The 27826-nt window shown below is 46.9% G+C and overlaps 1 protein-coding gene across 14 annotated transcripts in view; it reads right to left on the bottom strand.

Moving 5' to 3' along the window:
- Positions 1-27826, bottom strand: part of ADGRB1 (adhesion G protein-coupled receptor B1) — a 298311-nt gene that overhangs the window by 107138 nt on the left and 163347 nt on the right. For all 14 annotated transcript variants that reach the window (XM_058020414.1, XM_058020390.1, XM_058020455.1 and 11 more), the window contains 6 exons: positions 26985-27053; positions 23297-23405; positions 22303-22446; positions 19753-19828; positions 15867-15969; positions 14803-14846 (listed from right to left, as the gene is read on the bottom strand). In XM_058020414.1, the coding sequence (XP_057876397.1) occupies positions 14803-14846; positions 15867-15969; positions 19753-19828; positions 22303-22446; positions 23297-23405; positions 26985-27053 (545 nt within the window). The remainder of the gene's footprint in view (positions 1-14802; positions 14847-15866; positions 15970-19752; positions 19829-22302; positions 22447-23296; positions 23406-26984; positions 27054-27826) is intronic.

The raw sequence follows: 27826 nt of genomic DNA, 5'->3' as shown, positions 1-27826 counted from the left end.
GGGAGGCCAGGAGGACAAAAATAAATGCTCATTGTTCAGGGGAGCTGAGAGCAGGTCCCCGTGTCGCTCCTGCTTCAGAGCAGCAGAAAATGTTCTGAGAGTTCCTGTCAGTTCTGCTGCATTTTGAAGCCGTCTCACCCCTGCAAGCCTCCAAAGCAAAGTGACACTTGTCATTGGACCAACACTGCTAAACCCTCCAAAAACACTAATCTGGGTAAAGGCAAATGTGAAAGAAAAGTCAGAGCTGTAAGTGACCTAGAAAAGGAGTTGTTTGGGGTTTTTTTTTCAGCTCCAGTTGCAATAACAGCACGCTGAAAGCTGCGAAATGCTGGGGCATGACAGTAATAGGAGTCATGTAAGTCCTGGTTCACAGACTGCAGCAGCAGCTCTTTGCTGGAGACAGAGCAGGCAGGACAACCTCAGCTGCCTCCCAGATCCCAGGAGGAGCTGGCAGAGCTGGCAATTAGCAAAAGCATCTTTTGCACTCGTAAACTGAGCGAGTTGGGCAGAAATGAGCAGGGAAGCCGGGAAACGCCCGGTGCTGCGATACCGTTTCTAACAACACTTGGGAGGTGCTGATGCCTGAGTGGAGACAAACACAGCAGCCCTCCAGAAGCGGGGGTGGAGAGGGGAATTCTTTTTATAGCTACCTGGAAAATAAAATCAAAATATTTTTGTCCGACAAACAGGATATTCCTGGGAACACCGTGGTGGAATGCACCTCACTATCACTTCAAACTGAATTTTAGGAAGCATTTCTTTACACAGAGGGTTGTCAAACACTGGAACAGGCTTCCCAGAGAGGTGGTAAATGTCTTAAACCTGTCAGTGTTTGAGAGGGATTTGGAAAACCCTCCTAATAACTTTTGGATAGCCCTGAACTGGTCGGGCAGTTGGAGCTGATGATTGTTTTAAGTCCCTTTTAACTGAAAATTCTATTCTATTCTATTCTATTCTATTCTATTCTATTCTATTCTATTCTATTCTATTCTATTCTATTCTATTCTATTCTATTCTATTCCATTCCAATGGCAATTCTGGGATTCTTCCCCTGCCCCGCTCCACGTGTCTCATGCAAAACATTTTCAGTCTCCCCCCTCACCCTGAGCTGTTTCTCTTGGGGACGAGCAGCAGATTCTCTCCAGGGACTCATCAGTGCAACTTTAATGACTGGAAAAAATCCTTGGTCTGTAACACAGCCACAGCCATGTGTGTGCTTTCCTCATCCCTTCATTCACCTTGATCTCCATGTCTTGGGCATATCTAAATTACACCTTAGGCATCAAAAATCTCTTCCCTCCAGGTACCTTTGTAGTTGAAAGATGATTTTCGCAGCCAGGACCCAGATCCTGCAGTAATATTGGACACAGGATCCACTCCACTCTCTTTGTGTGCAGCAGCTCTGGAGACACATTTTTCTTGGATTTTAGGGATTTGCATCACAGAGTTCTGCCTCCCTCATCACTACCAGTAACCAAACAGTCCCTTGGAACAGATTTTAAATGTCAGAAAACTCTCCAGCAGTGTTTTGACCAATACTTGGGATACCAGGACTGGAAAAGGTCTGTCTGAACACAATTCCCAGCAGCAGTGATACATTACTGCAGCTCCAATTTGGGCTGGCATGGAAGATTAAAGGTAAAGAAATTCCAGTTCACAGCAAAAAAACCTGCAACAGCCCTTTGCCCAGGCCCCAGCCTAGGATTATGGGTGAAAAAAATCACATGTATATTGATAATCCCTGGGATAATCCTGTGCAGTGCCCTTGAAGCTGTCAGGAGCCTTGCTGAGGTCTGAAGATTGCTTCCTTAAGATTTGACATATGAGTTCTATGCACCATTAAATAAATAATAACCACAGCTAAAAAGGAATAGCACTCTCTTGGATCCCAGCTCTTCTGGGCTCCTTCTTTCCCAATACAGGTCACAGTTAACTTTTATTCAAGCCACCAGCAGAGCCCTGAGAGAGGGCAGGAGAGATGGGCTGCGGCTCTGCTCTGCTCCTCCTGGGTGACAGAGGAGAAATCACTCCCTGGGTTTCTCCTTCCCCACCTGAAAATGACACAGCTCTGGTTCTGGGGACAGCCCGTCGCTCATCAGTGCAATTATGACCCTTTCCATTTTTGTCTCCTAGGCTGGCTGGTGGTGGATTGGATCCATCACCCAAAAATGAAGGAGACTGATGTCCTTCCCACCCATTTTGATGTCTGTGATACCTCAGGTTTTATCTTTTATATTTTTCGGATTCTGTGCTGCTTTAGTGTGTAAGTTGGAGCTTCATATTAGGGGATGGTGAGCTCTCTTCACAGAGTAGGGAGACAAAACAATTCCTTCTCTAGCTGGGGACCAAGGACAAATGATTGTCACAGACATCTTTTCGTGAAAAATCCTTTCTTTAGGAGTTTTCCTCCTGAGAAGCTGAGAAGCCTCAGGAACAAAATGTAAACATTGATTATCTGCTTCTGTGGAATGCAACAGGTGGATCTGTGATTGGTCTCATAGAGTTGTTTCTAATTAATGGCCAATCACAGTCAGCTGGCTTGGACTTTCTGTCTGAGACAGAAGCTTTTGTTATCATTCCTTTGTATTCTTAGCTAGCCTTCTAATGAAACCTTTTCTTCTATTCTTTTAGTATAGTTTTAATGCAATATGTATTATAAAATAATAAATCAAGCCTTCTGAAACAGAGAGTCAGATCCTTCATCTCTTCCCTCATCCAAGAACCCCTGTGAACACCATCACAACTGATCCAAATCTCAGGCCCAAGAGTATAAACAGTGTGGACTGAAGAGAGAAAAAACAGGATGGGACTTCATAACCTAAAGCTGTAATGGACAATTAACTCCAATATGCAAATGGACCAGAACTTATACAAGTGTGTGAGACCCTGTGACCAGTCGTCCATTTTATGACCATTTTGGGTTCATCCTGGATGTAGCCCTGGCTGGGCTCTTGCACTGCCCATGGTGGATCCATTGAGGCCTTCTAATAAATCCCTACTTTATTCTTTACCTCTGTCCAGCCTCTGTTCTAGGTCAGCCTTCACAAGGCATCACCTGCACTTCCATCCTCAGCAGGAAGAAAAGCAGGAAAGGCTCTCCTCAAACCCGGGAAGATCAAGGCTCTTGCTGGGTCAGGCTTCAGGCCACCACCATAAAATCACAGAGTGGTTTGGGTTGGAAGGGACCTGAAAGATCATCCCATTCCAACCCCTTTCCACAGGCAGGGACACCTTCCACTATCCCACCTTCCCAAGCCCTGCCCAACCTGGCCTTGGACATTTCCAGGGATGGGGCAGCCACAGCTTCTCTGGGCACCCTGTGCCAGGGCCTCACCACCCTCACCCTGCCATGCACCAGGCTCTGGCACAGGGTGAATTTATTCCCTCAGAGAGAGCCAGCAAACTCCCTCCTGACATCCCACCAACATTCCACATGTCCATTAAACCCCCTGGAGATGCAGCTCTGGCCTGAAGCAGAAGGTAGCTCTGGGAGATGAACACTCATCTTCCAACTGGTCAGCGCTGTAATTGAATTAAAGGATTTGCAAAGCCCTGGAAAGAACCTTGACAAGTCTGAAAATCATTCTGTTCTGTGAAATTGGGCTTTCTGACCTCACTGCATCAGTTATTTTCCTGACTGAGGGGTTAAAGTGCATCCAAATAAATCTGATGGGCAGGACACAGAGGATTTGTCCTCTCCAGGAGTTTTGCTCATTGCCTTTCAGGATGGCCACTGGGAGAATCTGTCGAGTTCCACATTGACTTGGCTGTCAGAGTAGGCTGAATATTCCATGTTTTTTGCTAATCCTCTCTGCCATGGGGCTGAGAGGACATGGAGAGCTCAGGTGGATGCACAGGTTGGTGTCTCGTGCCCTCATGTCAGCAATCTCCCAGCGATGGCCTTGAGTCTCCTCATTCCACCTCATGAACACCAAAATTCACGTGGTGACATTCCCTGATGCCCACACAAAACAAAAAACACAATGGGAGCTCTTCTGGGTGACCAGTCTGACCATCAAAGTCACCTTTAGATAACCAGTTCTCAGTGATAAATAGGAATACTTATTTTTGCTCACTAACAGGAGCTCCTTGCTCCCAGATTCCCTGACATTTCCAGGAGCTGTCTGATGTTATTTAGCACAGCAGGCTCAGGGAAAACTGAGGCACGAAGCTTACACTGATTTGCCCAGACACACAGAAAGTTCATCATTAAACAAAGGGCTGCATCCTGGGCACTGTGGCCTCTTTTTGCTGCTGTTTTAGCAGAACATTTCATCTTCTAGCATTTCATCTTCTAGCATGGTGCACAAGCAGTCAGGTGAAAATGAACACAAGTCCTTTTCTCCTCTTTAAAACAGGGGCAAACTTTGCCCATCCTTGTTCACAGTGTGCCAGTTCTGGAGCCTTTTCCACCATATCCATCAGCCCTACCTGGTCCATCCTGCCAGTCCATCACCATGGACTCAAGAACCTGCACCCTGACCATTTCTCATGGAATCCCATTATGAGAATGAGGTGTCTGGGACTGGAATGGACAAAATAGATAAAATTAGATATTAGGGAGAAATTATTTTCTGGAGGGTTGTGAGGTCCTGGCACAGGTTGTCCAGAGGAGCTGTGGCTGCCCCATCCCTGGAAGTGTCCAAGGCCAGGTTGGATGGGGCTTGGAGCAACCTGGGAGAGTGGAAAGTGTCCCTGGCCATGGAACAGGGTTGGAATGGGATGATCTTGAAGATCCCTCTCTACTCAAACAATTTTCTGATTCTATGATGAAGCTTTAGAAAAACAAAATTTATTTTGGTTGTGGTGGATACTACTGTTTCTCACTTGCTGTTCAAAGATTCATTAAAAAAATTAGGCATTTTAAGAAGTTCATCTGAACTTGCCTCAGTCTTGCAAGAAAGTTGAACAAAGAAGCCTGATGGGGAAACTTCTTCGTGTGTCCTTAGTAAAGATAAAACATAAAACATCACCTGCTCAAACATCTACCTAGTACTGATGGTCCTGAGGCACTTGTGGTCATAATACACCTTCCTGAAATCATGCACAGGCTGCTCTGGAGCCCTCAGCTCCCAGCAAATCCAACATTCCAGAGGATACAGACCTGGAAAGATCTGCAGGTTTAGAGGGAAGTGGTGCTCTGTACCCAGACAGAATTTCTTGTGCCCATAAAGGCAGACTAAATCAATCCAGAAAAGAAGCACAAGGAGATAAAGCGACTCCACTCTGAATTTCCTCCCTGCACCTGAGCCTGCCTTGAAGCTGGTTCAAAGATGCACCCTGTTGTGTCACTGGAGTTAGAGCACACCAAAATCAGGCATCAGGTTTCCCCAATCTGCCTTTTCCCCCCACATTTCAAAGCCTGGAGCTGTGATCCAAAGCTGTCCACCAGCACACACAGTGCCTGGGCTGTGCTGTTACAGCCTGGAGTCTCCTCATGCAGCCTGGGAAGTCAAGTTGGATTTCCACCACAAGCCACCCTCAGCAGCCTGGCACGTCCAGGAGAGCTGGCAGGGATGCAGGCAAGACAGGGATGCAGCCACAGAACAATGGAATGGTTGGTTGGAAAAGATCTTCACTTTTCCAACTCTTGGCCCAGCAGTGCCACGTTCACCACTAAACCTCAACCCCAAGTGCCACATCTGTGCATCCTTTAAATCCCTCTGGGGATGGTGACTCAGCCACCAGCCTGGGCTTGACTACTCTTTCTATTAAGTAATTTTCCCTAATATCCAGGGATGCAGGCAAGACAGAGATGAAGCCACAGAACCATGGAATTGTTGGTTGGAAAAGATCCTCAAACCAAACTCTTGACCCAGCACTGCCACGTTCACCACTAAACCTCTCAACCCCAAGTGCCACATCTGTGCATCCTTTAAATCCCTCTGGGGATGGTGACTCAGCCACCAGCCTGGGCTGCCTGTTCCAGGGCTTGATTACTCTTTCCATGAAGTAATTTTCCCTAATATCCAATCCAAACCTCCCCTGGTGTGACTTGAGGCTGTTTCCTCCTGTTGCTTGTTACCTGAGAGAAGAGATTGACCCTCACCTGGCTGCCCCTCCTGTCAGGGAGTTGTGGAGAGCCATAAGGTCCCCCCTGAGCCGCCTTTTCTCCAAGCTGAGCCCCCTCAGCTGCTCCTGGTGCTTGTTTGTTTGGTTTGTTGTTTGGTTTTTTTTTCAGAATACACAGCACAAACACATGTGAACACAGAAACCATCCCAAACCTCACGAGGCTCCAGCTCTCACCCTCAGCACTGAGCTGAGGTTGGGAATCACTGAACCCAAAGCCCCTTCCCAGTGGGAGCATCCTCCAGGTGTCAGTGTCTGGCTTCTGCCAGGTCTGTAGAGAGAATTCATTAATTCCACCCATACTCCCAAATTGGCTAGGGAAGCAAGGGAGCATTTGATTCAGTGTCTCTGAATCCTCTGCCCTCTCCCTTTCTCCCTTCTGTCAAAAGCCATTAAATCCTGCTCTGCTGGCAGGCAGCAAAGGCCCTGAGTTCTCCTGCTCAGCTTCTCCTGCATCCTGTGCAGTGAAAGGCACTGGAGAACAACCCAGCACCTGCTTTCCCAGTTCCATGGACAATTCTGACCGCTGGGAAGGTCAAAGGAGTTCAACTCCTGTCCCAAGCAGGGATGGACACAGCCCCATGCTCTGCTGCTTTGTGCTGACAGAATTGGCCACCTCTTTCCTGAAACACCTGGAATCCAGGTAACAACTCCCAGTCCCTGATCTTAGGGGACACTGTCGCAGACATCTTTTCATGAAAATCCTTTCCTTAGGATTTTTTCCTCCTGAGAACCTGAGAGGCCTCAGGAACAAAATGTAAACATTGATTATCTGCTGCTGTGGAATGTAACAGGTGGATCTGTGATTGGCCCATGTTGGATGTTTCTAATTAATGGCCAATCACAGTCAGCTGGCACGGACAGAGTCCGAGACAGCTGCCTTTATTATCATTCTTTCCTTTCTGTTCTTAGCTTAGCTAGCCTTCTGAGATGAAACCTTTTCTTCTATTCTTTTAATATAGTTTTAATGTAAGGTATATAATAAAATAATAAATCAAGCCTTCTGAAACATGGAGTCAGATCTCCGTCTCTTCCTTCAACAGAAGACCCCTGTGAACACCATCACAAGACACCAACTAGTCCCTGATTTTCTCCCCTCTTATTTCATGCCATGAGGAGTTGGGGGCAAGGGAAAGAGAAAAGAGAGGCAAAGATGCCACCCACGAATCTCAGAGTCACTCAAAGGGGCTGGGATTAACAAATCAAAATCAGGAGGTGTCTGGCAAAACTGGCCCTTGAAATCTGCCCTTCTTTGTGCTCCCAGCAGCCCCAGAGCCCAGGGATAAATCCTCAGGCTCGGGAGGTGTGACTGAGTCTCACTGCATTGCCCTGTTTTGTCTGCTCTCACCCAGGGCTAGGAAAAGCCTCCTGGGACCATAATTCCATCTGCCTGGTTGCACACTGTGAGTGCAGTCAGACAAACTGAATTAAGGGATCTTTCTAACTGGGTTTAACACAGGGGAACTAATGGGAATATTCAGATTAACCTCCCTGCATGCCCCTGTGTAGCCAGCACAAGGCTTTCTTCCCTCACTGACATCCCCTCACAACATCCACAGGAGCAGTTGGGGAAGGCAGGATTTGCAGCTGAAGATGTGGGGAATTGAACTGATTAAGGGCAATGGAGCTGGAACAGGGGGACTGGCAAACACCAGAACATGTTTGGGGTCACATGAAGGGCAATGTTGTTCCTTCACAGCTGGATTGTTGCAGTAAAAAATATATATAATTTATAATTTGTATAAAATTATTATGTAATAGATCATTAATAGATCCAAAGGGGAGAGCAGTGCATTAATTTTTCACAAGGTTTTAGGGTTTTAACAGACCACCAGGTTAAGGGAGGTGACGTCTGCTCTGCTCCTGTGAGACCCTTCTGGACTGTGCCCAACTCTGAGGCCTCCAACTTCAGATGGACATGGAAATGCCGGAGAGATTCCAGAGGAGACCAAAAAAATGATCAGAGATGGTGCCCTTCTTCCCTGGAGCCCGGCTGGGAGAGCTGAGGGTGTTCAGTGTGGAAAAAAGAAAGTGTCAAGGACACCCTGGAGCCCCTTCCAGTGCCTAAAGGGGCTCCAAGACAGCAGGAGAGGGACTTTGGACAAGGGATGGAGAGCCAGGACAAGGGGAAATGGCTTTAAGCTGAAAAAGAGTGGATTTAGGTGAGATATTAGGGAGAAATTTTTCCCTGTGAGGGTGGTGAGACCCTGGCATAGGCTGCCCAGAGAAGCTGTGGCTGCCCCATCCCTGGAAGTGTCCAAGGCCAGGCTGGATGGGGCTTGGAGCAACCTGGGATAGTGGAAGGTGTCCCTGGCCATGGCAGGGGGGTGGAACTCGAGGATCTCTGAGGTCCTTCCAACCCAAACCATTCTTTGACTCTGTGAAGTGTCTGTATCTGGGGGAATCATTCATCCCTGTCAGCGCAGACAGGCTGTGAGTGCCTCATCTACAGCTCTGGCAGGGTCATTGATGCTCTGGGTGACTGACAGGGGGAAAGAGAAGCTGCTTCTTGACTTTGGAAAGCTTTGCTTCAAAAGACAGGCGCTGGGAGATGGATTAACTGATGTGATGAGCAACATGATTTCTGTGGGATGTTAGAGATAAGACAATTCCTGCGTGACACGTTTCTGGTGGTGGGGAGTAGAGGAACCAAGGGAGCTGTATATTCCAAATGGAATCAGACCAGCAAGGCTGGAATCACAAAAAGCCCCAAAAAGCACCCAAAAGCACCAAAAAGGAAAGAAGAGTTAAAGCCTTTCTCTTTCAACAAGTGGTGTGGAGCCCATGGAATTCACACCGTGTCCTGCTCCTTGTGCTTCCTTCAAGGACTTTTCTTTTATTGATCCCTTTTATCCTGTGCAGTCAGGAATTCAGACAGCTTGGGATTCTGCAGATTTGACACTGGATATTCCACCAAAAAAAAAATGGGAATTTCAAGCCAAGCAGCTGCACTTCAAGATTTGTGGAGTATCCAGACCATAAACACTAAAGAATACAATTACCCTATGAAAAAATTATACAAACAGTTCCTCCTTCTAGGATATTTTGGGGGCTCCTCTGAGTTGTTCCAGACAAAGGAAATGAACAAAAACACCCTAAAAAAACTTGCTCTGACACTTCAAAACTCTCCCAGTGGTTTGTGTCTCTGGCACCTCCAGGACCAACCCACACCCTACCCCTCAAGCAGCTCCTGTTTTAAAAAATCCCATAAACAGGACGGTCCTCAGCCTCTGGAGCTGTATTTTAGGATACCACGAGTTTCCAGGTGATTTCACCTCACCCCAGAGCTGAGGCAGTGTTTGTTCTGTTCTCCAAGCCTAACCTTGCTCACACAGGTCACCTTCCTAAACAGTGAGGTATGCATTTCCTCACTGATTTGCAAATCAGGTAGGTGAACGGCTTTAATTACTGGAACAATCTTTCCCAAGGGAAGCCGAGGGTGTCCTTGAATTAAAACCACAGATTCCCGAGGTGCTTTCTCTTCCAAGAGCAGAAAAGCTTTTATGCAAATATTTTGGAAGACTTGGAAAGGCCTCTTAAGATCAGTTATTGTAATGCCTGGTTATTATAATGCTTAGTTATTAAAATGAGACAGAGGAGCTGCTTGGTGGAGCCAGGTGTTCCCTGAGGGATGAGGGTTCCCCTGGCAATGCTGGATCCCACTCTTTGTGTGTCTGGGGTTGGATTTCACAACTGCATGGTCTGATTTTCTCTCCTGCACCAGGGGCTGAAATACAAGCACTCAGCTGGATTGGAGCCTGCTGTCACCAAGGAGGGCATGAGTAGTGCTCACCTGTTGCAGCCTGATCCCATGTTGCCTCTCCAGACCCTTCACAGGATTTTGAGATGGATAAATATCTTCTCATTCCAACCCCCTGCCATGGGCAGGGACATTTCCCACTATCCCAAGTTGCTCCAAGCCCTGTCCAGCCTGGCCTTGGACACTTCCAGGGATGGGACTTTCCTGGGCATTCCAGTTTCCAGGGTTCCAACACAACCCTCACACTAAATAATTTCATCCTAATATCTAATCTACTTTATTTCACTTTAAAGCCGTTTCCCCTTGTCCCATCACTCCATGTCCCTGTCAGACATCCCACACTTTGTGGTTTGTGACTGTCCCTTTCCCATCTCACACCAGTTCTCATTTACCTCTTTCCATGCTCAAAGAACATCCAAACACAGCTTTGATGGCCCGAACCCAGATTCATCAGCCCCATGGGGCAGCAGGACTGCCTTGCAACACTGAATAGCCCCACACCTTCCCCTGCAGCCACAGAATCATGGAATTGTTAAGGCTTGAATAGATTATGGAGCCCAACTCTTGACCCACCATTGCCATGTTCACCACTATACCTCATCTGTGCCACACTCACATGGCTTTTTGGACACTCCCAGGAGTGGTGACTCCACCACTTCCCTGGGCAGCCTGTTCCAAAAATTCTTCACTTTCCCAGTGAAGAATTTTTTCCTATTATCCAATCCAAAGCTCCACTGGTGCATCTTGAGGCCCTTTCCTCTCATCCTGTCACTTGTTACCTGGGAGAAGAGACTGACTCCAACCTCATTAAAATGTCCTGTCAGGGAGTTGTAAAGACACAAGAAGTGGTGCTGTCACCACCAGCAACAAACCTTGGCTCTGTCTCCCTGTTCCCATTGCCAAATGAAGTCCCTGAGCAAGGCAGGTGAGAAATGAAACTCTGGTGAAGCACAAGAACATGACCACACAACCATGGATGTATTTATCAACTCCTCCCCTGTCCCAGGAGGAGAAAGAGGGAGCAGGAGACCAGATCCTGCCTGGGTTTTCACTTCATCAGGGCTAAGCAGCCAATAATTACTCCAGATGAATACCCTTGGAGGAGAGCCAGAGAATCCCAAATCATTCTCTGATTTCAACTTTCAATTTACCCAGCCCATGCTAAGCTCATTAATCACACTCGCAGCACCCAACACAACAGAAATTAGTCCCTGATCTTCTCCCCTCTTATTTCATGCCATGAGGAGTTGGGGGCAAGGGAAAGAGAAAAGAGAGGCAGAGGTGCCACCCACGAATCTCAGAGTCACTCAAAGGGGCTGGGATTAATAAATCAAAAATCCATTGTTAATAGTACAAGCTTAAATATCCATCTAAATGCAAATGAATGAACACTCAAGGGTTCTTCCTCTTTTTCTTATTTCCAAGTGCTCTGTTTGACAGCTCCATCTTTAGAGGAAGCACATGGTCACTAGATGATTGTCTGATTCTAATTGCAATTTTACAGTCCAACCCTTCACGGCCCATGGATTTTAAGTGGCCTTTAAAGGATTTTGGCTTGCTCTGGATGGGATTGGAAGCTCAGGTGTCTGCAGGAACAGGCTGGAGATCTCATGGGAGGATTGCTCCAGGTTTCCAGCCTCTGTACCTGCTCAGTCACAGGAGACAAGGTGTTAAATCCAGAGGCTGGGTCACTGGAATCAGGTGGAATTTGGGTCACCAAATTCTGCAGCCTCAGGTGGGTGACTGTGAGTGTGAGGACCCATCCTTGGAACAGGAACATGGAGAGTAGCAAAAGAGGAATCTTGAGGGGTCTCAGCATCTTCTGAGAAAGCAACCTGATTCACAATTGTCTCCTGTATCCTATAATTTTTCTTCCTTGAATTCTAAATAGTCAAATGTTTGCAAAAATATTAAGGTATGGCTTAAAGGTTTGATTACTGGAAGGTGGACCAGCTCAGTGGAATTAATAATGTGGAGGAGAGGCCATGTGTGTTCTGACAGAGAATGGCCCTCGTTGGGCCTTTGCTCTTTGTGATAAGTCTTACCTGGAGTATTTAGGAAGGAATAGGATGGGTGGTTTCACAGCTGAAGTGGAATGAGTGGGTGACACTGGCCACTAGACGCATTGAAGCATGGACCCCCAAAGAACACACTGTGAAGATGATAATTCAAGACACAGCAAATGGGCATTTGCCATCAGCAGGCTGGCTTGGGCTGCAGGGAATGCAGCAGCAGGGAGAACAGGCAGGGAAATGATGCTGTAAATCCATTAAATTGGTCACAACTGGGAAATGGGATTTCGCAGAATGGTTTGGCTTGGAAAGAACCTTCAAGAACATTTAATTCCAACACCTCTGCCATGGACAGGGACACTTTCCCCTAGACTAGGTTAACCAAAGCCCCACCCAACCTGATCCTGAACACTTCCACGGATGAGACATCCTTGATTTCACCCATTTGCACAACCACCTTATGAGACTGATCAGTGGGAAAACCTCCAGGCCACGGAGAGAGGTGGTAGGAAGGAGACGATGGGAGCAAAGATGGGAACCACAAAACAGTGGCTGAACCATGGGATTTCCTGGCACAGAGCCACCAATCAGAACCTCTACCACATACCAGGCAACAAGTCCAGGGTGCAAAAGTTCTTGCTCCAAGCAGAAAACAATCACCCAAAATTGTGATTCCAACCCCTTGACAGTTCCAGAGCGCTGTACAAGTTTGAGGTGAGCAGTCAGGACTGGGTTTGCATAATTTGCCTTTCATTAGACTTTCCCAGGAGGCAGTAGAGGTACCAAATCAGCTTTAAAATGTTGTGCAAATCAGCTTTTAAATTATTGCACAAATAGCTTGGCAGCTCCCCTCGCCAGAGCTCGCCGGATCAGCTCTAAGTTTTGGAACATTGTCCAAGAAAAATCTGCTGACATCAGGATCTGGGGATTTTCAGCTGCCCAAGATTGTAAATGTTGGTTGCAAACCCTTGCAGGCGTGCACACACACCCCCTAAAATCCCAAAACATGGGGGAAATGGAGGCTTAGCAGCAGCATTTGCACAATCAATCTGTTGGGGGTTTGGAATCCATGCTTGAAAACTGAACCATGGCCTTGGTGCCGAGAAATTTCCTGCTCAGTCCTTAGCTCCCATTCTTTGGTGCCGTGAGGATGCAGGGATGGAAGGCTGAAAGGAGTCCCAGCATCCTGCACTCCCAGAGGGACAACAGGCAGCCCAAGAAGCTGCTGAGCCTTGGGAGGAAGAGTGTGGAGAAGCCAGAGCTCCCAGGGCAGGAATTCCTGGTCTAGGGGGTTGGAATGAGATGATCTTCAGGATCCCTTCCAACCCAAATCATTCTCTAGGATGAGGCAGAGCTGATGATGCTGAACTGGGCACTGCTTTGCCTCCAGCTCAGAAAATCCATCCAAACCTCTCAGTCCATGCTCAGCACTGGGCAAACTTTCATCTCTGTCCCATCAGGCACTTCCCAGTGCCAGCTCTGACAGATTCCTGTACCCACTCTGAATGGCATCCCTGTCCCTCAGCCACTCCCAAACTGGATTTTGCTCTTTTCATGCTCAGACTGCAGCTAATTAAATCCAGGTCTGAGCACTGCAGGGAAACATCTCCATGTTCCTGGACACAACCCTCTCTCTGCTTTTGGAAAGCCAAAAGTAATAGGATGGAGTGCAGAGCAAAAGGGGCAATGGTTCCAGCTCCTGCCTTTACTTGCCAAAAATTGTGTTGTTGTACAAGTGCTTTAATTCCATTCCAGCATGGAGAAACAACAGATCTAGCAGAGCAGGCCAGCTCCTGAACCTGTCCTCCAGTCCAACCCTCTGTGCTGACCCACACACTCTCTGACACACAGAAAATATTATAAACTCCCCTTTTGTTAATTTCTTAAAAGTCCACCTGCATCTCAACCATCTTCTGACACTGGAGCAATTTTCACTAGAAGCCAGAGGGACCAGTTCTGCCCTGGGCTACAACACAGGTGTGATTCCACAAGCAGGAAAAACCTCTGGGTTCTTCAGCTTTGCTTTGGATCCACTCAGAGATGCCAAATTAATCCCAGACCAACGGGAGCTGAGCTGAGTGTAAATATGTTGCCTGCCTCTGTGTGCATATGCTACTTAATGGAGCATAAAAGGACAAGAATGGAATCATTTTTCAAATGCTGCTGGTAATAATAATAAATAATAATAATAAATGCAGGGGCATGTGCCAAATGTCTGAGATCTCAAGGAGAGGAACTGACTGCAAGCAGAAGAGGAGCCAGGTAGCTGCTCAAACTGAGATGCAAAAGTCAGTGAAGTAAAACCGCCATTAAATCAAACACTTTGTATCCTTGTCAAGTTCACTCAGGATTTAAGACCTCACTTTCAGAGTGAGGTGTTTTTGGTTTTTTTTCCTAAGATGCACATTCTTTGACAACTGCTCCCCAAATGGGATTTATGGTCCCAACTCTTTGTGGTAACTTGGGATTGTTTTTATTTTTCCCTGCTGGCCACAAGCACATGACTCAAACCCTCCTGAACAGCACCAGTCATCGCTGGAATTCTGGCAAAAATAATTTTCTATATCACAGCAGCACAATGTAAAGTTCACATCACCTGAACTTCACCTCCACAGGCCATATTTGCAACTGATTTTTTGTTACTCCCCTTATGGTGCATGATTTGGGGTGAGCCAAGCACTGCGGAGAGTCAAGCACGGCTGTGCTGAGCTCAATCTGAAAACTTCCACAGTCCTGGGTCCCAGTTCATGCATCCTTTATGTGGAAAAATCCAAAAGAGCACTAAACAACAGCTCAGAGAGAAGCAGTGCATGTGTGAAGGAAGATACACTCCCCACCAGGGCGAAGAAAATACTGAACAGAGAGAGCAAGAACTGACACATTGCTGCTAAAATTGTGATGATTTCACCCAAAAAAAGCAAACAGACCTGTGAGAATAAAGCGAAACCCACAGAACTCACCCATCATTTTCATCCCACAGGATGCAGGTCTGGTTGGTGGTTCCCTGCCAGGAGACAAGAAAGGGAAAATAGGAACAAATCAGTGTCACGCTGCTTGTGGAGTGTCTGCACTGGAATGGAGAATGTGGGGCCTGTAAATCTCCTTCCACTGCCCTGAGGATGGGGTGTCTGGGATACACCAGAGGAGCTGTCATGGATCTCAAACCCTTGGAATGGCTTTTGCCAGCCTGGGATTGAAAAGGCAGAATAAAACCTGCCTTGGTTTGTTCTGCATCACGAGCACTGCAGAGGGATTTGACTCTGCCTCTCTCCTGACTCAACCCACGGATGTTCCTCCTTATCCCTCCTCTCACACAGAATCCTTTTGCTGCTCCCTTCTGGAAAGTGGATCAAATACAGCCTCTGCTTTCATGGGACAAAAGCACAGCCCTGCAGGAGGGGGTCAGGTGTGTTTAAAGCCCTCTGGAAGAGCTTTGCCTCTGACTCCAGCTGTCTGAGACAGCTTTGGAAAATCCCTCCAGGACAGTCCAAAGACACAACAGATCTTAATATTCATGTTGTAGAGCCTCAGGAGGGCATCTAACCTCTACAAGGATGGACCTTGGGGTATGTAAATGTCCATCCCATAAATCTACTTAGGATTGAGCAGAGGAACCTGGAGGGAATTTTTGCCTGTCTTGGAAAGCATTGAGGACTACAGTAATCTTCCAGAATTAATGGGAACAACCTTTCCCCCTGCCTTTCCCTCCTCAAGGAAGACCATTGTTACATGAACTTATTTTAATGAGTGCACAATTATTCCTGTGTGATGATGCCCACAATGAAATGGTGTGAGCTGGGGACAAGCATGGCCATGTTCCCTGTGCCAGCAGTGTCACCCTCCTGCTGCTCTGGAAATAAAGTTTGTTTTATTTTATTTTTTTTTTTGGAAGATTGAAGGGTCCTGCACCAACAAAAAGATGTCAGGAGCCCATCAAAACCGCATCATCCTTGCAGCAACACATTCCTGCCCTGCAGGTGCAAACACAGCCATGGGATGGGGCAGGTTCTCAGGAACCACTTACGTTGTACAGGTGGGAGAATTCGATTTCCAGAGGGGTGAGGAGAGACCGAGGGAATGGCTTCACAGTCACAGAGATGACTTTGGAGTTCAGAACAGTGCTGTTCCTGGGGAGGAGAGTGAAAAGAGAGATTATAGAGGGATTTTTGTGGCAACCATCACTGGTGGTGCAAGGTTTAGAGTACACAGTGCAGAAGGGGTTCACCCCATTATTATAAAATAACCCCAAATGCATTTGCTGCTGATGGACCCCATCCTCTGCCCTCTGGGCTCCCCTCACATCCAATCTACATGTGTCCTTCCAAAATCAAACCATTTTATGAACCTTATCCAACTCAGAATATTCCATGATTTCATCTGTTTTCCACAAAAATAAATCCTGTTTTGCCTCTCCAAGGCTGGCTTAGCCTGCACTGCAGTGAGGCTGAGGCATGGTTGCTTATCCATGGGGCTGGAGGCATTGGTGTGTATCTTCATTCCCTGAGGACCAAAAGCAAATGGAAGAAGGCCAAACCTTTCATGTAGATGTCTAAATGTCTCTGCCCAGACAAACATTGTAATACATCTGGCAGCCCTGGGAGATTTGGCTCTTGGGAGGGGCAACATGTGAGGAGGTATCTCCCCCTTCCTGGAAAGCCAAATTCTTTGTAGGCACTTCCCTGGATGCTGAGCATATAAAAATACAGAAATTCCTCATATTTTTTCTGCATTTTATTGGTGTTTAAATAAGAAAAAGGTCCCCACAAGCAGCAGCTGGAAGTGCTGCCATGAAGGAATTGTTAGTGGAAGTGGTAGATCCAGATCCAGCCCCTTGATATCCATGGACAAAGAAAATCCTTTCTTATCCAAATCTTCACTAAATCTGCAGGTACTGAAAATCTTTCATTTTTCTCTCTGGATTTTATTTTTATTTTAAAATATAATCAAGTGGGAAAGATTTGCACTTCTTTAACAGCAGCTGAAAAAAATAGTGTTTAAAGAAAAAAAAATATTTGGAATTGTCCATGGATGTGTAAGTGGATACTCAAAAAGCTACTGTTCCACCAACACTAGAGGGAACAATAACATTGATTTAACAGGGAAGGAAAAAAAATCAAAAATATATCTTTTCTTTAACAAAAAAGGGAAAAACTAAACAAGAAAAAGAAGAAATAAAATAATGAAGTGACAAAGCCCAACTATCACCCTGCAGAGGAAAAGTAAAGGAGTAAATCAATGGGAGCAGGCAGCTGTAAGAAGCTCAAAATGGGATCTGCTGAAAGGCAACCACCAGTGCATGTCTTCATTACAGGCTGTGTCTGCAAGGGTCAGTCCTCGGGTCAGTGCTGCTGAATATTTGCATGAGCAGTAGGGATGACACAAAAACCTCCTTGTGGAGGCTAAGGAGCAGGTGAGAATCGATGCAGCCAACACAGACAGAAAGATAATTTGATTTTTCAGCGTGGCATGTTGTTGGGACACAGGAGTCACTGGTGTGCAGACCGTGAAGGGTGATCAGAGGCCAAGAAGCTGCAGCTGAACCAGAAGTTGAAGGACGTTTATAAAAAAAAATGGAGAGCAATTTTTTACATGGATAAATAATGCTAGCACAAGGGGGAATGGTTTTAAACTGCAAGAGATGAGGTTAGGATTAAATGTTGGGAAGAAATTCTTTGCTCAGAGGGTAGTGAGGCCCTGGCACAGATTCCCAGAGAAGCTGTGGCTGCTCCATCCCTGGAAGTGTCCAAGGCCAGGTTGGACGGGGCTTGGAGCAGCCTGGGATAGTGGAAGGTGTCCCTGCCCATGGCAAGGGTTTGGAATGAGATAATCTTGAAAATCCTTTCCACTGAGATGAAGCAAAGAGCTTCTGTCTGTACCCTCCTTGTCTGGATTCCACTGTGCTGTTGGGTTCAATTTCACTTTGAGAGGAGGAAACAGCAAAGGGAGTTCAAAACAGAGACATAAAATCAATCCAGGTGCCAGAAAACAAACGAAATTTATCTCTTGGAATGCCTGTCTGATAGTTCCTTGCACATGGGAGGGCTTTTCAGTCACCCACCCGAAGGCCAAGTGCCTGGAAGTGAAAACCAGACAAATTCAGCCTTAAAAAGAGAGGCAGGCTCCTGGCAGAGAAGGTAATTAAGCAGCTGAGCAGCTTGTCGGGGGTGGAGGAGGACTCAGTGTCACGGGGAATCTTTCAGGAGGAAGATGAGTCGCTTTTCCTACAAGCACGTTGCAGCCCAGCTTCTGGGAAGGAAACAAACACGGAGATCGGCTTGAGCGGGAATTCAGAGGAGCTCAGAGGGCTCCTGAGTGGCTACCAAGGGTGTGCAAAGGGCTGTGAGCACAGTGCTAGCTACAAAGGCTGGTGGCTCTCTGCTGTCCCTGTCCTCTGCAGCAGAGTCCAGCTGGGACCAAGCGCCTCTCTCACCTCCCTGGTTTGGAAAATCAGGTTTTGTGTACAGCCCATCTCAACTGTCACAGCTGCCAAGATCTGCTGGGCTCTCTGGATCCAAGGGGACAGAGTAGTGTGTGACTCAGAGATGGAATTGCTGCTTGGGGGGAGGTAAATTGGGACAATTAGGAACAGCTCAGCTGGTGCTGTTTGTTGAGTTAAATCTACTTTTGTTTTTCTTTTTTTTTCCCTTGGAAGAATCACTCTTCATTGAATCAGAGTGGATTCAAATCCAGGGTCTGTATTTCTTATGTGTACCCAGGAACAGCTGCTCTCCTCAGTGGTCAGAAATATTTTTTACCCGTGGACAGCTACGTGGTTATTTAACAACATTCTCCTTTTTAATGCTGTGTCCATTTCCACAGCGCTGAAGTAAGAGGTGTTTTACTGCTGCTGCTGCTTCCATTTATCTTTTTTTCTTTTCCTTTGACTCTCCACAGGTGATTCAAGACTCGAGATTTTTTTAAAGAGGGACTGTCCTTTAATTAAGGAACATCTTAAATCAGCTCTCCCCTGGGAACGCTGTTTGGAGGCTGTGGCTGCCGCAGCTCCTGGTTATCAGAGCTCATTCCCTGCTTGGCCAGAGAAAGCTGAAATACCACTGGATCATTTGAGCCAATGATGTTTATTGCCCTTCTGATCTAATTCCCACTGCTGTAATGGAAGATATTACAGAATACAGTTGGCTGACTTGCTAATTCCTCTCTGCACTCACTCGGAGCTCTTTTGCCATTGCCAGTGCTAAATCTGGAGGTATTTAAATGATTATCGGTGAGGAGAGATGCACTGGTGTTTATGGTAAATGGGCTCACGCTAATCAGTGCAGAACAGATTTAGAAGGTGCCTTAGGATGCTTAATTTACTGCCTCAGTACCAGTCATTGGGGAGAAAAAAAAAAAATTAAAAAACCAGAAAAAGAGTGAGAGGAAAAGGAAGAGGAGCGAAGAAAAGGGAAGGGAGTGCTGAGCACAAAAGCTTTGGTGCCTGAGGCAGACATGTGCAGCCAGGCATGCTCTGCTCCCCTCTCTCCTCCCCTGCCTGATTTCTCTGTGCTGCTGTGCTGTGCTGCTCTCCAGGGCTCAGTGTGGCTGGCAGCTCCCCGGCAGCTTGGGAAGATCAGGGCAGCTGAGCATCCCCCATCTGTCAGGGCTGCCAAAATCCCCCCTGACCAGGAGGGCAGGGTGAGGTTTCACTCCTGGAGGGTGAAGGGTGGCAGGGAAAGGCAGCACTGAGCTTCCTCCCCTCGTGTCTGGGGTGCTGCACAAAACATTCCTGCACCTCCAGCACGCAATGCATGAGCCTGGCTCCACCTGAACATGGGGTCAAAATATTCCCACTGCAGGTAAAAATCTGTCTCATTGCAGCCAGTGATTGCTGCTTTTCCCTGGGTAACAAGTGCTCTGTAGGCAGAGGGCTCATCCTGGTGATTCCCCAGCTGCTCCCCATGCCCTCTTACCTCTGCAGGGAGAGGATGTTGCCCACGTTCCGGTAGAGCACGGTCCCAACCACGAAGACAGAGGAGTCATCTGACACTGCAGGACACCAGAGGAGAGGGAAGAAGACAACAGCACTGAGACAATCAGGGTGGCAGCTGTCCCCACAGGACACCTCAGGGCAGGATTTGGCCTCTGGAGGAGCATGGCCAGTGGTGGAGGGCCATGGCTAATGCCAACATCACTGCAACAGGATGTTGTCACCTTTGGGGTGACCCAGCATCCCAGATTTCTGCCTTCACCAAGGCTCACCCTTCCCAAATGGTGCTCCCCCATACAGAAACCCCCAAATTCCTCTGACAGCACCACAGCAGCCAAATCTGAAGGGTGAAAAGGTCTCTTGCAGCCACCTCGAGGCCTTTGGAGCCGTCCACAGCTATCAGCCATCAGAGAGCAGAGCTGAGCTGGGGCTGACAAGGCCAGAGGGAAGGGGAGAGGTCCCACTGAGCCTGCTCTGACCCCAAAACTCATGTGCTGCCTCTGGGGGCTGCAGCAGATCCAGATGAGCCTCTGAATCATCTATGTGACCTCTGGGCACGTCACTTGACCTCCTCCTTCTCCTCTTATTTATCCTCCTCCTCCTCCACTACCTCACGGTGCCCCAGGTGCAAAAAGCCAGAACTTCCCTGATAAATCACGGGCAACAGAGGCAGCCCTGGGGCTGGATTTTTGGGGGAGAAAAAGGAATTGGCTGTGTGGAAAGCAATGCTGAAGAAGCCTGGGAAAGCACCAGGTGGGGTTTCTCTGATATCTTGTACTGAGGCTGAGCTTTGTGTCTGCTTCATCACTGCAGGACAGGCACAGCTCTGCATGTCCATCTTTCTTATCATCAAATTGGGATATCTGCTGAGCACATAACTGGGAGGGACTGACAGACAGGCTTGCAGAGCAACTTTGTCACCCAACTGCATAAATCAGAGTTGGCCCATCTAAATCAACTGTTCAAAGTCAGCTCCCAGCAGTGAGGGGGTTTGGATTTGGTCTCATGAAGCTGCCTGTCTTCATCACTTTGCTCAGGATAGCTGCTCCTGTTCCCAGAGAAAAGTGAGATCAAAACTGATAGAGGTGGATTTCTGCTGGAATCACTGAGTAACCCCTCCAAATCTACACCACCAGCACGAGATATTGAATAAAAGAAAGGCAAAAGAGGCATGGGTGGTACTCAGGAAACCATGGAGAGGGAGCAATGATTGGAAATTGTTTCTTCAGGGTGGATGTCACGTTTTGTTTGCTCAGTCACTACAGCTCGGGGTCCCTGGGGCAGGTCTGTGTGAGGATACTTCCAACAGAAATCTAGAAAACAGCTCCATGGGGAGCTGGACACTTTTGGGACAGCCCTCAACATCAGAGCAGGATCAGCTCTGTCGAGGTCTGGTCCAGCAATTTGTCCAACAGGTGATTAAAGATTTCAAAAGGTGAAGCCACCACGGCTTCCACAAACTGGGATAATGCTCCCAATGTGCTCCAGCTTCTCCCAGGGAGCTCACACTGCCTGCAAGGCACAACAAAACACAAGGAGTGCTTGACAAGGTCCTTGCTCTCCCAGTGACTCACTGTTTACCCTTGGGGGTGCCACTTAACTGTTCTTGGCCTCAGATTTCCCAAGCTGAAGTGATGGCTGATGCCATCCCCAGCAGGGAGCCCCATGACAAAAGGTCCTGGTGTGACAACTCGAGGCCAAAGGTCTTCTGTAGCAACAACTCAGGCTCCAGCCTCTGTCCCAAGGAAGGGGGAGCCAGCAGCTCTCAAAGCCATGAGTGCCAAAAGCAAATCCCATCATCAACCAGCCCAATTTAGAGTCCTGCTTTTGAGAACTCGGGGCTCAATCCTGCCAAATGTTGTCTCTGCCTAAAGATGAGCACCTTGAGTGTGCTAGTTCCTGGGACCCTCATTCATCAGACCATCCCAGAAACCTCCAGTTGTTTTGGTTTTTTTAATAAATAATTTTGGGTTATCCTAGCATGCAACGAGAGATTTCCAGATCTATCAGTGAGGCCAGCTTCGTTGGGGCATCACCTCCATGCTGGGGCTCCTATCTATGCTCTGATGTGGAGCCTCAGTGATAAATGCCTCTGAATTTCAATTCTGGGGGCAGGAAATTTCACACAAGGGCCATAAATTCCCAGATGTATCAAAGCTTGTCCAAGCAGCAGACTCAGCTGCTCAGCCTGACCTGTTGACTCCCAGCTACTCACCCTCAGATGGCTCCATCAGGTTTGGATCCAGGCTTGGAGGGCAGCTAAAGAAGTGTTTGCCAATTTTTCCTGCTTCTTTAGGGAAAGATGAACATCCACACCCAGGCACTAAACTTGCCCCTGAACTTTTGTGAGGAGTTTAGTTCAAAATCTAAGTCAGGCCATGTTTGAAAGCCTTATTTGCACTCAACAGTGCTTCGATGCCCAAACATTTGTGACCAAATCCAGCTGATCTGGAAGAGGATCTGAAGACCAAGCAAACTGAAGGAACCACTCTTAGAAAATGAAGGAAAAAATTGTGTTGGCTGTGCTGCCTACCTGAGAGCCCTGAAGACAGGATGCTCTTGGAGACAGTGACCTTGTCCTCCGAGTTCTTGGCCCAGTCCACCATTCCCCTCCAGCCTTTCATGGGGAAGGTGATGTCGGTTGCTGCGTTTGCAGGCAGTTTGTGGATACCAAGGACTGGGGAGAAGCAAGAAATGAAACCAGTGAGTGAAACCAGCTTCAATAAGTTCCATGTGTGCTCAAGAAAACATGGGAAGCATTAGTGGGGAATCAGAGAGATTGGGTCTTGGGAGCCACAGGAGTGATGCTGTCTTGAGGAGATGTCTGTACATGAAAGAAGATAAAAGCAGGGCTTGTGCTTTGCTGAAAGGGTTCTGCCTGCATTACATCTGGCAGAGGAGAGTCTGCTCCAGCACCTTATCTCCAGGAGTGGTCAGCAGCAGCTGATAAGAAGTGGGAAGAAGAAGAAGACATCTCTTGGTTTGCCCTCCCAGCAATCAGCAGGACTTCCTCAGCTCCTGGCTGCATCCAGATCATCAACTTTAACAGCCACCAATGGACCTCTCTTTTGTGCACTTTCCTAATCCCATCATGAACCCATCTGTACTTTTTGGCTTCTGCAACTTCCTCTGGCAACAAGTTCCACGCTGTGATTGTGCGCTCAGCATCAATCAAACACTGCCTGCTGTTTGCTCGCTGCCTCCATTGGCTGCTGGGCTGTTCTTGTGTTCAAAAAAATAAAAGAAAGAGTCTAATTCTGCCCAGTTCATCATCTGTTCTCCATTTGGTAGATATCTCTCAGATCTCTCTGTGGATCTCCCTTCTTCCTCATGAAATCCCAACTTCTTTGGAGAAAAGCCACGCTGTATTTATGCCCATCCATGTCTTCCCCCAGACCTTTTAATATCCCACCACCTGCTGCCTCCCCTCCTTCCTTCTCTACCCACAGCCAAGGTTATCCATATTGCACAGTAATTAACAGCTTTTGGGGGTCTCTTCCCAGCGTGGGGAGTGCCAGTTTACTCACCCAGATTGTCCGTGACTTGGTAGGAATCCCGGAAATCTTTCATGCGGAAGCCGATGACATCAATGAAATCCTCCACGAGCCTGAACAGCTCCTTGGCATTTGGCCCTATCTGCAAAGAGAGGCAGAATTTGGAGTGGATCAGATCCTAATGAGAGCAGCAGGAGCTTCTCTGCAGGCAAAGGTTTCTGCCCTCACAAGTGAACTGGGAGCATATGTTGGGTATAATGGACTGTTATGGAGCTGTGGAGAAGGAGGACTGGGAAATCACAAGAGGAAGCCAAGAAAAACAAAAAGAAAAAAGAAAAAGAAAAAGAAAAAGAAAAAGAAAAAGAAAAAGAAAAAGAAAAAGAAAAAGAAAAAGAAAAAGAAAAAGAAAAAGAAAAAGAAAAAGAAAAAGAAAAAGAAAAAGAAAAAGAAAAAGAAAAAGAAAAAGAAAAAGAAAAAGAAAAAGAAAAAGAAAAAGAAAAATTATATAGTGACACTCAGATTGATAGAACTTAGGGTGGAGGGCATGATTTTAAACAAAAGGAAATATTGGAGACCCTCTGGAGAAGAGAATAACCTACCCATCTCCTTTGATAAAATCACAGAAATGCAGAATGGTGTAGGTTGGAAGGGGTCTTAAAGATCATCTCTTTCCACCTCCCTCTATTGAAAGCAACCAAACCAAAGAACAATTGTGGTCTAATGCTGAATCTCAGGCAGCCTGGTTTTCTCCTTTCCTGTTTTGTTACCAGGATATCAGTCTCTGAATCAAGTTCTTGGTCCTGGGCTGTCCTGGAGTTTCTCTGCCTCATTTCTTTCCTATTTTTCCCCATTGATAGAGACATTGGCAGTGACTCTTCTTTACCTGTACTTTGCCAACTTAAGACAGAACTGTTAAACAATAACCAGTTTTCCAGTGACAGATTCCATAAACTATAATCCACTTGAAACAAGCTCTGCTGACTACCTGCCCTCTCCTCAAAGCACGTTTGCCCACAGGGGTGCAGCAAATGCCACAAGAGGCTGAATAAAAGCAGTTCAGCTCCTCTTCTTTTCCTTTTCTACCACTTTCAGGGTGTTTTCAGTTCCTCACCATAATCCAGACATTCTGAGGTGGCTGAGTGAGCTGGAGGGACAGCTGGGGACAAGCAGGATGGGAAGGAGGCAGGAGGAAGCCTGGGCCATGGAGAGTGTGGGCAAGGAGCACAGGGGTGGCCATGCGTGTCTCTGCCTCTCTGTCTATCCAAGGAACCTTGGTAAGACTCAAACTGTCTCAGGATGACAATAAAAAGTCCTGCCAGTACAGCAGGTGTGCACAGAAGGAGGAGAACTGAGTGAGGATGCTATTTTTAACTGCACACTTTTATATTCCATTACAGATTGAAATCACAAGGTCAAACCAAATCCAGGCTGCACTAGATGCTGCATTTTAGGTTTTACCATAGAATGGTCAACAAAGCCTCTTTAAAAATCATTGTAGCCCTTCTCTGAATACTTTTATGGGATGTTTTAGTTTTTATTTTCCTGGAACAGTATCTTTCTGCCTGGGGGATCACAGGGCATTGGAATGTGTGACTGCAATGAAATAGGGTTTATTTTTAATGAGCGAATTGGGAGCCAAAGGCTTTGTTTTAAAAGAATTGGTTGATCTTATAAAATGCAGGATGTGATTTTGGTCCAGCAGTTTTAAGGGAGAAGCACAGAGACTGCTAAAACCTCTGCTGGCATCCTGTTCACGGAGATTTCTGTGTCCTAAAGTCATGGTGTTGGGCTGTCAGCTCAATTCCCACTAAAATACAGACCAGGAAAACATTCTCCCCGTGATGTTCCCAATCCATGTGTAGGTCATGGTGGTGTGGGCAGTGCCTGCCTGGAGGTGCAGAGAGCAGATTGCACAGGGAGAGCCACTGGGAACAAAGTGCCACACAGGGTGAGCTGTTTTTAAGGGGTTCAACAGGGTTTCCCTGTTGTCATGACAACTTGACAGTCTCCTCTGCTCAGTGCTGAAATACCTACAGGCACCTGGAGTATTTGGGCAAAGAATCACAGATTCAGAATATGGTTTTGTTTGGAAGGGGCCTCCAAGGCCTGGCCTCCAATGTCTGGCCCAACCCACTTGCTCAAGCAGGGCCACCTTGCCCAGGACCAAGTCCAGATTCTCCATCACACCCAGAGCCAGACCATGACACCCTCATCTAAATTCAACAGGAAAACACAAAATATCGGGAAGGGAAGGGAAGGGAAGGGAAGGGAAGGGAAGGGAAGGGAAGGGAAGGGAAGGGAAGGGAAGGGAAGGGAAGGGAAGGGAAGGGAAGGGAAGGGAAGGGAAGGGAAGGGAAGGGAAGGGAAGGGAAGGGAAGGGAAGGGAAGGGAAGGGAAGGGAAGGGAAGGGAAGGGAAGGGAAGGGAAGGGAAGGGAAGGGAAGGGAAGGGAAGGGAAGGGAAGGGAAGGGAAGGGAAGGGAAGGGAAGGGAAGGGAAGGGAAGGGAAGGGAAGGGAAGGGAAGGGAAGGGAAGGGAAGGGAAGGGAAGGGAAGGGAAGGGAAGGGAAGGGAAGGGAAGGGAAGGGAAGGGAAGGGAAGGGAAGGGAAGGGAAGGGAAGGGAAGGGAAGGGAAGGGAAGGGAAGGGAAGGGAAGGGAAGGGAAGGGAAGGGAAGGGAAGGTTGCTGAGCTCCTGGCAGAGTTGCTGTTGTATGATGGAAATGTTTTTGAGTCCCTGTCTCATCTTCCGGACTTTCAACAATTGTCTTTTTCACAATTGCCAGCACTTGTTAAAAAGTTTTTCCCAGAGGACATTCCTGTTTGGTGTGAAGATAACTGGACTCTGGTGTTGCTTTGTGTGTTGGGTGATTTTTTTTTCTGGATTATTTGCTGTTTTCAGATCTTTTTGAGGAATTTTACAGGAGCAACAGCTCACAAAAGAAATGTTAAAGGGACACAGGAATGTTGTGACACAACTCCACAAGAGAGAGCTCAAATGGGGCACACAAATCTAGAGCCAAATAAGACACAGAAAGAAAAAACAACACCACCAGCCCCTAATACTTGAGAATTCAGCTACAGAATTGTTCATAGAATCTTAGAATTGCTTGGTTTGGAAGGGACTGAATGTTCATCTAATTCCAAGCTCTTGCCATAGGCAAGGACACTTCTTACATCTTGCTCAAAGCCCCATCCAACCTGGCTTTGAACACTTCCAGGAATGAGGAGCTCAGGACTCAGCAGGATCCCTAACCTTGATAGGAGAGAAATAAAACACAACTGAACCCAGAAGCTCAGAGAAATAAAGCAAAACACAACTGAACCCAGAAGCTCAGCCAAGCAGACCCCAGCTCTGAAAACCCCTCCAGTCCTACATCTTTTCAGCTAGGTAATCAAAGCTACATGATCCCACTTCTTTATCTTAGCAAGAGGAAAGAGTGGAATTACAGAAAGACATCAGGATTTCCAATTCCCAGCTAAGTCTGACCCTTGAAATTCATGCCAAATTCGGTTTGCACCACCAGCATTTTACTGTTCTTCATGCAGAGAGTCTGGCTCAGAGCTGAGATCCTGTGGCTCCCTGAGTTACTCCTTTAATGTGACTCAGCCTGGAACTAAGCTCTTCTGAGGAGGTCATGTAGATGCTTGGAAATTCCCCTCCTCATGGCTTAACCCTGTGCTGAAAGCCTCTTTATTCCCAGGGAAGGTGCTGAAGGTTCATACCAGCTGAGCTTCCTCCCATTTTTCCCGGTTTTCCTCTGACAAAATGTTGCTGATGATCTGGACGAAGTTCTGGAAAAGGGAGACAAGAGAGGGCAGGAGAGATTGTTATGCAAACATAGCCCAGGCTGGGAAGGTCACATGAGATTTAAAGATGCTCCAAAAATGTTCTCATGATCCCATTCCTAAAAGGTTCCCGAGCATTTCACAGGTCCCCAAGGATGTAAATGGCAAAACAAGTTTTAATAAGACTTTTTTCCCAACAATTTCACTTTAACTACTGTATCTTCTAAGGCATTGGATTGGGAATAGGTCTTGCATCCATTACTGATGATTTTTAAGGACAGATATGGTAAATATTTGACAGAAACTGGTTAAAATCAGATGATCTTCCATTGCATAAATCCTTCCATATCTTTTTTTTTTCTATTATTTCTGCTGTTTACAATATATGGAAACCTCAGGATCCCCTTTAGCTTGTGACCAGGCAGGAGATACAGAGATGGATCAAGAGGGAGCTGTCCATGGTAGAACCTTTGCAGCACACAATGAGAAGGAAGGAGACAGGAAATTTAAAACTATTGATTTTTTTTTTTTCTCCAGTTTTACTACTCTGATCAGTTTAATGTTTCAAGTCATGAGGTGATGACCCATCCCAAGGGTGTATCTGGTAGCTGTTGGATATAAAGAAAGAAACCACGATGATATTTCCCTACATTAACACCCCAGTACCCAATGCCACAGGATCATTTTACCTCAAGTCATTAGCCTGAAATCCCTACCAAATAATGTTCTCATATCCATTAGGCTCTGCAGTGAAGTGCTATCATGTTGAAATTGTTCAG

Source organism: Melospiza georgiana, chromosome 1 (genome assembly GCF_028018845.1).
Source record: "Melospiza georgiana isolate bMelGeo1 chromosome 1, bMelGeo1.pri, whole genome shotgun sequence".
NCBI lineage: Eukaryota > Metazoa > Chordata > Aves > Passeriformes > Passerellidae > Melospiza > Melospiza georgiana.
Note: the sequence above shows the minus strand (reverse complement) of the source record. Positions and strands in the feature narration are given on the sequence as shown.